This window comes from Nicotiana sylvestris, chromosome 7, assembly GCF_000393655.2.
Source record: "Nicotiana sylvestris chromosome 7, ASM39365v2, whole genome shotgun sequence".
In the NCBI taxonomy this organism is placed as follows: Eukaryota; Viridiplantae; Streptophyta; class Magnoliopsida; order Solanales; family Solanaceae; genus Nicotiana; species Nicotiana sylvestris.
The window spans coordinates 150210991-150224912 of NC_091063.1; the positions used below are offsets into that span (position 1 = coordinate 150210991).

At 33.6% G+C, this 13922-nt stretch overlaps 1 protein-coding gene across 1 annotated transcript; it reads left to right on the top strand.

Annotated features, from left to right (window-relative positions):
- The first annotated feature begins 1348 nt into the window (after positions 1–1348).
- Positions 1349–12146, top strand: LOC104211503 (uncharacterized protein At5g02240). Its single transcript, XM_009760566.2, has 7 exons — positions 1349–1655; positions 2842–3113; positions 3198–3234; positions 3318–3415; positions 3811–3872; positions 11377–11500; positions 11652–12146. The coding sequence occupies exons 1-7, from the start codon at positions 1445–1447 to the stop codon at positions 11769–11771; spliced, it is 924 nt and encodes a 307-aa protein (XP_009758868.1). The 5' UTR covers positions 1349–1444; the 3' UTR covers positions 11772–12146.
- Positions 12147–13922: the final 1776 nt, after the last annotated feature.

Below are 13922 nucleotides of genomic sequence, written 5' to 3' on the forward strand. Positions count from 1 at the left end.
AGGTTGCAGGGTTGAGCCAAATTTATGGTGGTTCTAGGTATGATACTTCCACTAATGATTATAAGGTCGTTAAAATAGCCCAATTTTATCACTTCTCTGGTAGTTCCTTAGTTACTGTTACAATAGTTTATAGTTTGAAGTTGGGTTTGTGGAAGAAGAAGGTTCAGGATTGTCCATATTGGTTGGTTAAAGAAGACAAAGTCACGTTTGCAAGTTGAGAGGTTGTTCATTATCGATATCAGAAAGCAATTTCCACAGATCTTTGAGCAAATTCCGATATGTCTAGCGAAGAAGAAGTCGTCTGACACCGTACAACACTCGCCGACTATCGGAAGAAGCTCTATTTGGCTACAAGGCGGAAATTAGTGTTTGTTCTTGAGCAAAGACGACATAGTTTGGGGCTGAGCAACTTGATTTTCTGTTAATATATTTCAATGCATTTTTAACGTATCACGTTGTTTTTTCATGTATTTCATTGTATTCATTGTCTTTTTTTCCATTATAATTCAATGCATCTCGCTGTATTCCGTGTATTTCATTGTATTCTATCTTTTTCTCATTGTTTTTCAATGTATCCCGTTGTATTCTATGTATTTCATTGTATTCACTGTCTCGCTATATGCCATGAATGTATTCATATGCTTTTTTAATTAATATAATTTATGTATTCAGATGTATTATATAATTTCTCTAAAGATTGCTATGTTTTGGGGTATTGTTCAGTTGAGAATCTTTTTTATAACCGGAAATACAAATTTTGTGTGTTATAATTGAGTTTGTTGAGTTATATTAGGAGTCTATTATATTAATTGATACACTTTCCGTTTAAAAACAGTGTAATCCCCTGTTTCACGCCGTGAATACAGTCAAATACAGTAATTTGTCCAGCTGTAATCCCATATTTCACGCGATGAATACAGTCGAATACAACAACTGATTAGCTGGACTTCCCTAATTCACGCCTATTTTTGCTACTATATTCATGAATACAATAGCTTAAATATATCAAATACATTTTATAACCACAGAAAAGGTATTTATAATCCATAATATAGCAAATGATATCTGTAGATGGCTAATTACTGGAGATTAGTGCTTATGAATAAATACGTAAAAATCTCATTGAAACCCTTTTGAAGGCCCAATTGAATGGAGTGTGACCCCGGTCCATCAGGTTTACTTGATGGCCCAATAATTAGACTGTGTATCTAAACCCCTACTCCAAAAACCTCACGACAACTCTCCAAAAAAAAACATGAGAAGTTGATAAGGTGATTGGTCACAAGAAAATCTGACAAATGGATAAGAAAAATGTACAATAGTCCCAACTGCCTATTAATCAGGAAAATAGAACAAAATAAAACTAACTTTTGAGTATCACCTCTAAGTTCACATACTATACTTGATTCTTGAATATTGGACTATAATTTTTCTTGCTATTAAAATGGCTGCCTTGACACGTGTATCATCTTACCAATGCCATAAATTAAGTTTGGTAAATCATAGACCTCCAGAGTTGTCCTCACTTCTAGCAACTACCTCATCACTTGTTTCATTTCCAAAGAAAAACAAGAAATTTAGCAAATTCTCAGTTTTGGCCATGGCTGATTTGAACACAAGTACCGTTCTTGTTACCGGTGCTGGTGGCAGAACCGGTAAATTTTCCTTTTTGCCTTTTTTGGGTTTCTTGATTTTGATACATTAATTCATGCCTCAAGGGTTTTACAGCATTTATATATGTAATCTTCATTTTCTGAAATTTTTAAATTGTTGAATGTGGAGTACTGCTGTAGCCACTGCTAATCTTTGGCTACGGGGTGTTAATTCAGTATATATGCAGTTTGTGGGATCTAATTCTGGGGAATTCTGTTTATGATTTTGGCTTTTTTTGTTCGAAGTAATGTTAAGGGGTTATGTGGGATTAAGGCATTGAAATTTGTATGAGCATGATCATAAGGAGACCTAACTAAGGCACGTGATGATTACACAATTGTATTCATAAAAGGGCTTAGCCTACTAGTCAATTAAGTGGATGGAAATTAAAATCCCACGGGTTAAAATCCAATTCGAGACCCAAAAAAAAAAAATAGGTTATTTCTTCCCATCTGTCTAACCCTTGGTGGACCGAGTTACTCCATACCTATACTGTGATGGTGAGAAGTAGCAGGTATTCGGTGGACATAAAAAAACTGTTGAATGGAAATCTGGTGATAAATATTGTACTAGAACATATTGTTTTTGTCTTTCCCTTTTTCTTCCTTCAAAAAAGAATATGCTAAAAGAAGAGATAGGAGCCCAAGCAGTTAGATTATTTTTGCGTTGAAGTCCTGTAACAGTAATATATGGATTGTTGTCCTATAAGCATTGCTTCTCAAATCTGTTGAGGAGGTTCTTTATAGCTTTCAAGAATGTACAATTTTGCTGTATTTTAGGACTATTTATTTATTCTTAGGAGTTGGGATCACTCATCAATTGTTTCCAAGGGTGAAGATGACTCATAAATTGTATGCTCTAACTCCGAATTTGGTTGGTCTATTGGTTTTTTGTCATATCATTTCAATTGGCTGTTTAATAAGTAAACGCATGACTGAACTTGAAAATGTTGAACTCCCAAACAATGACTTAGGGATCGTTTACTGAATTTTGAAGTATTCGAAAGCAACAACTATTCTTAAAATTTTGCTTTATTTGTTCTTATGCTTCTTGGTAAATGATTAATGGTAGAATCAATCATGTCAAGTGGCTATGAGCTTTAGTAGATGATGTAAATTGGCTATTCCTGTTCATCACATGATCGAGCAATTCGACGGCTCCCTCATTAACAAGTTGTTTGTATTGTAGGATCAATTGTTTATAAGAAGTTGAAGGAGAGGTCAGAGAAATATACAGCGAGAGGATTGGTTAGAACGGAGGAAAGCAAACAAAAAATTGGTGGTGCCGATGATGTTTATATTGGTGATATCAGGGATACTGAGAGTATTGTCCCTGCTATACAGGGTATTGATGCTCTTGTTATTCTTACAAGTGCTGTGCCAAAAATGAAGCCCGGGTTTGATCCAACTCAAGGTGGAAGACCGGAATTTTATTTTGAGGATGGGGCATACCCTGAACAGGTATAGAAAGCTATGGCTACTCATATCCTCAGGTTTTTAGTTATCTTTGTCTGACACAAAAAACTATTGACTTTGTATTTATAGGTCGATTGGATTGGCCAAAAGAACCAAATAGATGCTGGTAACAAATCGTCTTTGACACTTTTGGCATTGGATAAACGACGTTCTCTGCTTATCTAAGACATACGTTATGCATGTTTACAGCTAAAGCTGCTGGTGTGAAGCAAATCGTGCTAGTTGGGTCAATGGGAGGGACAAATCCTAACCACCCCTTAAACAGTATTGGGAACGGGAATATATTGGTTTGTTCCTTGACTCTTTTCCTTTATGAATGCTTTCTCCTTCATTTCTTCTATTATTTTGGCCTGATAAATGGAGAAAAATGGTCGGTAAGGATTCATATTGCCTACCCCAGCTTTTTCGGGACTTCGGCGTAGTTGTATTTCTTCTGCCATTTTGATGGCCATCTCACCTGAACTTTTCTAGCTAAATTAGTCCTCTGATTGCATCTTAGGCGGGTGCTACTATTTCTCAGTTATGCTTATGGAAAAAAACGTAGTTTCACGGGCATTCAATAATTTTTATTGCTGGCAGGTTTTAGTTGATGGTTCTTAAATAGTTCCTTTTGACCTGCTTTCTTTGTTGGAATCGTTTTCATCCAAAAGTTCTGCCACACTAACTTGTATGAACGTTACAGGTCTGGAAGAGAAAGGCTGAACAATACCTGGCTGACTCCGGTATTCCATACACAATTATAAGGTTTGTTCAATTTAAATATTTGTATAAATATCTATTTGAGCCTACCGAAATAGAAACACTTTGAATTTGGGTCTTGTTAATCCAAAGCTGCTCCTTTAGACAATCTCCAACAAATATTACACAAAATCCTATTTTGGTGTAATATTTGGTGTTTTGGTGCTCCAACCTAACACCATTTTGGTGTGTGAATAGTGTTACACCAAATTTGGTGCAACACTACTCATCAACACGATTACTATTCATCAATATTTTTTATTATTATTTTTTATTATATAACACTTTTAATTTAACATATTATAAATTTTACTTTTTTCATTTAGGTCCCTAATATACCTAATTATTTTTTATGTAATATCTTATAATATTAATTTTACATCTTAATTTCGGTGTATAATTTTTATAAATTACATTTTCATATATATTATTCTTATATAAAATTGTAAGTTAATTTTATTATAAGTTATAATTGTATAAAAAAATATAACCATCACAAAAATGAAAAGTGCAAATATAAAATATAATATGTTCTTAATAAATAACACAATATTCATTAAAAACATAAAAATAAATATTTAATAAGACATAAATTAAAATTGAAAATACATTAAATAAGATAATAATTTAGAAAATTATAACAATAATTTAGTACTCTGGTATGCCCATTCTAGATCCATCAATATCATTAAAATATTGAGTGTATGGAGCAGAGGATTGTTGTGGTTATGGCTGTTGAAATTGTTGACTTCTTTTATCCATTATTCGTTTGTTCTTGTTGAATAAATTCACGGATATTAGGATCATCAATAGAATTTAAATTTGACAATTAAATTTTCTTTTCTTTTTTAAATTCTTTTTAGTTTCAAAGCTCTATCTTTTATCTCCATATCTCGTTGCATGTCTGCACTTGACTTTGCCAACCAACAAGCCGATTATTTTCTGATTGGACCATTTTCATAGCAGATGAAAAACCTTCATCGATTATTCTCTTCATTTTTGCTTTCTTCGCCCCAATAGGTCGTTCTAATAATGTGGAATCACCTGCAACATCCTCATTCAAATTTAGTGAAAATGTTGATAAGTTAGGAGATGATACTAGAGGTGAATCAGGAGTAGGAGTCTCAGACGCCGATGATATATAAGAAGAGTCTTGCTTTCGAACTTTTTTTCTTCCAACATCGACATCCTTAAACTTCTCAAAATCATTCAACATATCCCACACATGATCAAATTTAAAACTTTTTTTTATAGTTCGGATCTTGCATAAGTAAGCGTTTTGCTTGATTAATCTGCAATATTTAAAAAAAATTGAAGATAAACTATAAGTAAATATATACAAATAAAGTATAAGTAATTACAAAATAAATACTGACAATATCTTTATCTGAAGCACCACTAAGATGCAAATTTTCAACTTGTCGTACACGACCATTTAATTTTCTTATAGCCTTCTCAATAACTTGAATTCAAGATTGCACCGATCTTTTGTTGCGATACTCCCAACACTCATCATTTGCATTATTTTATGCTTCTTCCACTCGACTCCAAAAATGATCTCTAGATTGATGTACACACGTTATTGGATCTTGAGAAACATCTAAATAAACTTAGCATAATAGCATATCTTTTGGTAATGTATCTTTTAAATCGAGTAGACATTTTTTGCAAGTGATTAGAGGAAAAGTGGATTATATGTCTAAAGAAAAACAAAAGTCAACTTCGTATAGATGGGTATGTTGGCACTTTAATATATATAGATACAAGTAGAGCCAAAAATTGACATAATACATACTTAGATTTCATCTTGATTTCAACCGTTGGATGGATTTCATCCTAATTTCAACCGTCGGATGGATTTCATCCTTAACTCCAATTTAGCTTTAGGTAAAATATCTTTACACATTCTTCAATGTGTAGAGATAAAGTAGACACAATTATTGACCGGATAATAATAGGATAGATTTTATCTTGATCTCAACCGTCGGATGGATTTCATCCTTATCTCAAATTTATCTTTTGGTAAAATATCTCTGCACATACTTCAATCTATAAAAATGAATATCATTTAGGAAAATAACTCAAGATTCCAATTCATTTCAAAATCAAGTCAAATATTCTTATTTGTCTTCTGAAAATGAATTCCTATACTGGAGGTTTATCTAATAATAATGATGAAAATTCCTCTTCATCATCATCATCTTTAAATTTTGATGATACTATTGTAGAATGACATCAAGTTATCTTGCAAAATATTCGCATGAAGAACTATATGTTGCAGCATTTGCAAGAATATCAAAATAATGAAGTTTTCAGAGTTGGCTCCGTTCCAGGTCATTTGGTAATAATCGAGATCGTGAAGTAGCTGATAATATATTTCTCGATTATTTTTCAGATAATCCACGCTTTAATGACGGTATGTTTCATTGTCGAGATCGGATGTCCCGGAATTTGTTCCTTAATATTGTTGATGCAATTAAAGCTCATGATAACTTCGAACAACGTGCTGATGCGATTGGTAGATTTGGATTAGCTACTCTACAAAAAATCACATCTATGTTTAGAATGTAGGTATACGGTTTGCTAGCGGATGCCACTGACAAATATGTGAAAATTGAAGAGTCAACTACAAAGCATTAAGAGATTTTGTTGAGCTATCGTAGAGGTTTTTGGCGAGCAGTATTTGAGATCACCAACAATTAACGATGTTGCAATGCTTCTTTGCATCGGTGAACAACGTGGTTTTCCAAGAATGCTAGGAAGTCTAGATTGCATGCATTGGAGATGGAAAAATTGTCCAACAACATGGGCTGGACAATATGCAGGTCGTAGCGGATCCCCAACAATTATTCTTGAAGTTGTAACTGGTTATGATCTTTGGATATGGGAGGCATATTTTGGTAGGCCCGACACCAATAATGATATTAATGTTTTAGACTCATCACATTTGTCTTCCAAGCTTGCTAAAGGTATTGCTCCTCCCGCCCATTATGTTGTTAAAGGAAAAGAATATGATGTGGGTTATTATTTAGTTGACAGTATATATCCAAAATGGTCTGCTATGTGCAAACTATTCCTGAGCCACATTCTCAAAAGAAGAAATATTTCACGATGAAACAAGAATCATGTCGACAAGATGTTGAATGTGCATTCGGAGTTTTGCAATTATTGTAGGGCCGTCATGTCTTTGGAGAAAAGAAGTGCTACATGATATATTAACTACATGTATTATACTGCACAACATGATAATCGAGAATAAGCGTGATCTTAATGCACCTATTCAAGATGCTTGGGAAGGTCCAACTCCTTTAGTAGAAATAGTAATTGATGAAAATTACCGATTTGAACAATTTTTAGTTCGACATAAAAAAAATTAAGGACAAAGATGCTCATTTTGCACTTTATAATGCATTAATAGAGCATTTATGGGAGCAATATACTACTCCTGGTAATATTTATGTGAAATTTAAATAAATTTTACTATAATGTAATATTTATTTAATTATATTAAATGGTTATATAAGAAAGGAATATGAATTATATGGGATGAATATGTAAAAAGAAAAAAAGAAGGGATTTGTTTTATGAAATAAAAAATAAATTTAAATAAATGACAATAATATAATATAGAAGAGAGAAGAATATAAAAGAGATATTCTTTTTTGGTGTAAAAAAATAGTGTAATGGGTTGGAGTTAATTTCCACCATTTTGGTGTAAAAAATACTCCCCCGTTCCAATTTATGTGAACCTGTTTGACTGGGCACGAAAAAATGAAGACTTTTGGGGTCCTAAACAAGTCAAAAAGGGCCCAGAGTATTTGTGTGGTTATAAAAGCTTCTCACAAAGGGTAGAATTGAAAGTTTAAGCTACATTGTTTCCAAATTTAGAAATGGGTCATTCTTTTTGGAACGGACCAAAAAGGAAATAGGTTCACATAAACTGGAACGGAGGAAGTAGTGCTTAAGGTTGGAGACGCATCTCAAACATTAATGTCATTATTGGTGCTGGGCATACCAAAATATGCATGCCATATTTTGAAATGAATTGGAAATTCTGAGTTATTTTTCTAAATAATGTGTAGATATATTTTACGTAAAGATAAATTTGAGATAAGGATAAAATTCATCCGACGATTGAGATCAAGATAAAATCTATTCTATTATTATCCGGTCATAATTTTGTCTACTTTATCTCTACACATTGAAGAATGTGTAGAGATATTTTACCTAAAGATAAATTTGAGATAAGGATGAAATCCATCCGACGGTTAAGATTAGGATGAAATCCTTCCAACGGTTGAGATCAAGATGAAATCTAAGTATGTATTATGATAATTTTTTGCTCTACTTTTATATATATATATATATATATATATATATATATATATATTAAAGTGCCAACATACACATTCATACGAAGTTGGCTTTTGTTTTTCTTTAACCATATAATCCATTTTTCCTCTAATCACTTGCAAAAAATGTCCACTCGATCTATAGGATACTCTACCAATGAAGATACGCTATTATGCCAAGTTTATTTAGATGTTTCTCAAGATCCAATAACGTGTGTACATATTTTTGGGATCGAGTGGAAGAAGCATACAATAATGCAAATGATGAGTGTTGGGAGTATCGCAACAGAAGATCGGTGCAATCTCTCGAGTTTAGATTCTATTGGTAATATAAATATTCGTGAATTTATTCGACAAAAACAAAAACGAATAATGGATAAAAGAAGTCAGCAATTTCAACGGTCACAACAATCATCTGTCCCATACGCTCAATATTTTAATGATATTGGTGGATGTAGAATCAACCTACCAGAGTACTAAATTATTGTTAATAATTTTCTAAATTATTATGTTATTTAATGTATGTCAGTCGCTAATTTATTAAATATTTATATTATGTTATTTAATGAACATTGTGTTATTTATTAACGACATATTATAGTTGCACTTTTTATATTTGTGATGGTTATATTTTTTATACAATTATAACTTATAATACTATTAACTTACAATTTTATATAAAAAGAATATATACGAAAACTAATTTATAAAAATTATGCACCAAAATTAAGATGTAAAATTAATATTATAAAGATATTACATAAAAAATAATTAGATATATTAGGGACCTAAATGAAAAAAGTAAAATTTATAATATGTTAAATTAAAAGTGTTATATAATAATAAAATATCTATGAATAGTAATGGTGTTGATGAACAGTGTTACACCAAATTTGGTGTAATGCTATTCACACACCAAGATGGTGTAAGAAATGGTGTTGGGTTGGAGCACCAAAATAGGATTTGGTGTACTATTTAGTGTAAGGTTGGATATGGTTAGATGATACTGAATTTCTAATCTAAAAAAATATCTAAACCTCGATTGGTGATCCTTAAGTTAAAAGCATTATCCTATTAGTATGGGAAGTCTTATAGAAGATTCCAGAATGAAGGGTTTAATTTTATAGGATATGTAAAGAATTGCCTGTCTTGATAATGGGATTTCTAATGAATATTGTCAAAATAGATAGATGAAGCAAATTAGGGTAAGTAGTAGTTTTGGGATACTCCATTAGACTAAGTTGATGGAGGATCCGGCCATAGCTATTTTCATATATTTTTTTGGTGAATGTGTGGGTGGGTGGGGGCAGGGGCGAAGTAGCACTTTAGTTAGAGTGGTCAATTGACCACCCTTTGTCGGAAAATTGCACTGCGTATATAGGTAAAATATTAGGTTTTAGAGGTACAGAACATATATTAAACACCCTTTGTCGAATATTTTTTAATTATTTCACATTTAAACTCCCTTGCGAAAATGTTTGGCTTCACCATTGGGTGTGGTGGGGGTGTTGGAGATTGGAGAAGGGCAAGGGGAACAAGAACTTTAACCCTCACCAAATGTTGGAAATCCCTATCCAAGTCACATAACTCAACTCTTTCAATGAATCTAGTGAAGCATAACCATTATCTAAGTTGCTCGGACTCTTCACTTCCAGTGTCGCACTTATGGCGACACAGCATGGGTGTGGGATCCATATCGGTACCGGTCAACTGATTTTGGGTCCTTTAACCAATATCGACGGAGAAATTCGGAACATATACAATGATTTCTGAAACCAAAACAAAAGCTAGGGTGAAATTGAAGAAAATAGAATGCGTTATATTTTTATGTCACTTCTTTTCCTTTTATCTCCTTCTCGGATTCTACTCTTGATCAATATTTTCTCTTTGTTGGAATTCCTTGTAAGTTTTTCACATAATGTCTCATAAACATATTTGTATAACTCTAATTTTAAATATTTAAATTATTTTTAGACGAATCCCTTCACTGTATTCATACCTGGATCGTACCCTCGAATCTTAGAATTTAAATCATGAAGGATCTAACTTTTAGATCCGCACCCGTATCGGACACCCACATCCGAGTCAAAGCAACTTACACCATTATATAGGTGGTAAGACTTAGCTTGCATAAAAAGTAATACTCCCTCCGTTCCAATTTGTGTGGATCTATTTGATTGAGTACAAAGTTTAAAAAAGAAATGAAGACTTTTAGAATTTGTGGTCCTAAACAAGTCATAACATGTGTGTGGTTATAAATCTTTTGAAACTTGTGGTGTTGATTGTTGAACATGCCGAAATGTTTGTGTGGCCATAGATGCTTCCTATTAAGGGTAGATTTGGAAGTTTAAATTAAATTTCTTCTACATTTAGAAAGAGATCATCTTTTTGGTAAAAAGAGAATCGGTTCACATAAACTGGAACAGAGGGAGTAAGTCATAGGGAATCGAACTAGAACTAAATTGAATTAGACTTACCTAATTTAAATACTATCATGTGTAGAATATTGGAAAGCGGAATTTCAAAGATAAGAGAACTACATAAACTATCACAAACCTGAGAAAGTTGTTAAAACGTTTTAGTTTTCACGAGAGTTGTCAACAAGAAACATTTAAATCATGCTTCCACTTGTTCGTGGATTCTATGTCACAAGTATATAAAGAAAAGGAAGGGGAGCATTGGCGTAACTAGTAAAGTTGTTGTCATGTGACCAGGAGGTCACGGGTTCAAGCCGTAGAAACAGCCCTTGCAGAAATGCAGGGCAAGGCTGCGTATTATAAACATTTGTGGTCTGGCCTTTCCCCGGACCCCCCGCATAGCGGGAGCTTAGTGCATCCGGCTGTCCTTTGTCCTTTTTAAGTAGATAAAGAAAAAACCCTCTCTCAGTGGGACTCAAAATAGAAACGGAGTAGATAAGCAAAGCTTATGAGGAAATAACTCCAAATCTTAATCAACTTCAGTAGTTACCTCGTTGTTGTACTCGAAAAAGCAAACTTATATCTTCTTCAGACAGCACTAAATTTATTTTGAGGTTCCTGCTATTATTGTTAATGTCAGTCCAGACACTGTCTAACTATTCAGGTTAAATGATCTCCATGTTATGCTCTTTGGTTTAAATTTACTGTTTGATCATCATTTCATTTCTCTTCTTTGTTCAGGGCTGGAGGATTACAAGATAAAGAAGGTGGTATTAGGGAACTACTTGTTGGAAAGGACGATGAACTTCTCCAGACAGAAACAAGAACCATTGCCAGGGCTGATGTTGCAGAAGTTTGCATTCAGGTATATTACTCATTAGGCTTTGGTCTTAGATGTTTTGCTGCTTCTTTGGTCAGCTTCAATGTTTCACGTCCACAACTCTTTCCCTATAGCTTTGCTCTCTGTTTGCTTATCTTCTGAACAAAAACCGCCGTGGCAATTTTTGCGTTGGCAGGCACTGGAGTATGAGGAAGCTAAATTTAAGGCACTTGATCTGGCCTCGAAACCTGAGGGAACTGGCACACCAACCACAGACTTCAAGGCTCTATTTGCACAAATCAGTGCTCGTTTCTGATAATACCGCTCACCATGACTGTGCGAATTTTCATCACTCTATTATTCCAACATTTGTTCAAAAGTGAGGCTAAAGCCTTAAGGTAGATAAGGCATCTGAGTTTGGTTGTACCAATGCCCGTCCCTCCCCCTTCCCCCCTGCGCAGCAGCTAACTTCACTGATCCCATCGACTTGCCAATAGGTTCTGTTGGGAACATCATATTTTATCAATTCAATGGCACAATGGAGGGTTATATCATGTGCCTTTGTACATCTATCTGATGCTTGGGGAAGGCAATAGACTCAATAAGCATTTTTGAACTAGTGTAAAAGGACACAACTATATACTTGCTTCCATTGCCTGTTTCACCAAGTAATGTTTCATTTTTATGGTTATTATTGTATGCCTCCTTGCTTGTATACAAACTTATTTCATGGATTCAGAGTGTGATTTTCAAGCTCACAAGTAAATGGTTCCAAAGCGGGGCATTTGCATCTATACCCACTCTTTGGGTCACGTTTTAACTTGTGCCCGCTTTGAAAAAACATTTGCAAGCGTGCCCACTTTTTCGCGTAACTTCAGCATACGGGGCTGAAGTAGCAAAGACAATCACGCAAAACTTCAGCATTCTAGTAGACGGGACTGAAGTAGCAAGTATGCTGAAGTTTTTGTTTATAATTGTTGAACTTAAGCATAATAGTTGAAGTTTTGTTCTTTATTTGCTGAAGTTTTTGTTTGTAATTGCTGAAGTTTTTGTTTTTGTAACTGGCGAACTTCAGCTCAAGAGTTGAAGTTTTTGTTTTGTAACTGGCGAACTTCAGCTAAAGTTTTTGTTTTTGTAACTGGCGAACTTTAGACTGACGAACTTCAGCTAAAGTTTTTGTAACTAGAGCTGAAGTTTTTGTTTTGTAACTGGCTAAGCTGAAGTTTTTATTTTGTAACTGGCAAACTTCAGCTCTAGAGCCGAAGTTTTTGTTTGTAACAGGTGAACTTCAGCTCTAGAGCTCTAGGGGGGCATGTTGTACTCATACGAAGTAACTTAAAGCAACATTAACAGGAACCAAGAAACATCAACACATTACCTATCCAATCGACAACTGAAATCTCCAATTTCTGCTAGACCCAATTCACCAAACAACAATATAAAATTAATAATTAATTTCTCTTGTCCCATTTTCACATCAAAATTGTGCATAAGATTCAAGTTGCAAAACCAAGATAGAACCTTTACAGCTGAGGGTGTCGGCAAAAAGGAAAAAATGATTGAAAGAAGAAATAAGAAGAAGCAGATAGGGATGAATCTTACTTCTGGAAAAGGAAAAGATAAAACTTTGAGGAGGAGAAGGAGGAGGAGAAAGGGGGCTGAAGTTGTTTAAAAAGTGGGTACAAGTTAAAACTTTTTAAAAAAAATAAGTATAGGTTAAATTGTGGCGACCAAATAGGGCGCCCGTGCAATTTTTAATTCCAAAGCTTACATGTTTGGAGAGTGAATTTCCATGATCTAATAAAGAATCAAACTCATTTAAAGTACTTTTCAATTTAGGTATCTTTTGCCATTTTGGCACAACATTATACATATCTGAACCATTCCTACAATAAATTATGAGCAATATAACAAGTGATAGATTCTTGTGATTGGATGTAATGGCCCTTTTCCACAAGCTTAGCTCTAAATAGACTTGCACTTTGTGCTTTAAGAAGGATTTTCGCAAAATTCCTTTTTTAGGCCACCATTTATATTTTCTCTATTTTTAAAAGTTGTACAAATATATTCATTGGGAGATTATCCTTCAGAATAACGTTAGACTCGGGTCTAATGTTTGCTCATATATTGCTCAACCTTACAGGCAAAACATTAGATGATTGTAATATCTTATAAAATTTTGACTATGTATTATTCTAAGAAAAATATGAAGATAGCTGAATGACAATTGTGTTGATTACATCTACAATGATTTGATTAGGGTTCTAAACTAAAAGTCATCTAATGATATGAGTTTCACAAACATTTAAAAACTTAGTTTTAGTTGGCATATATCTTTCACCAACAACTCTTGATACCACTTAATTTTATATTCTTCTGACAGTCAAAAGAATTAAATATCATCTCCATCTGGAAGCACTTTCTGACCAATCTCAAATCAATTCATAATTTAGCTACAACGTTAAAA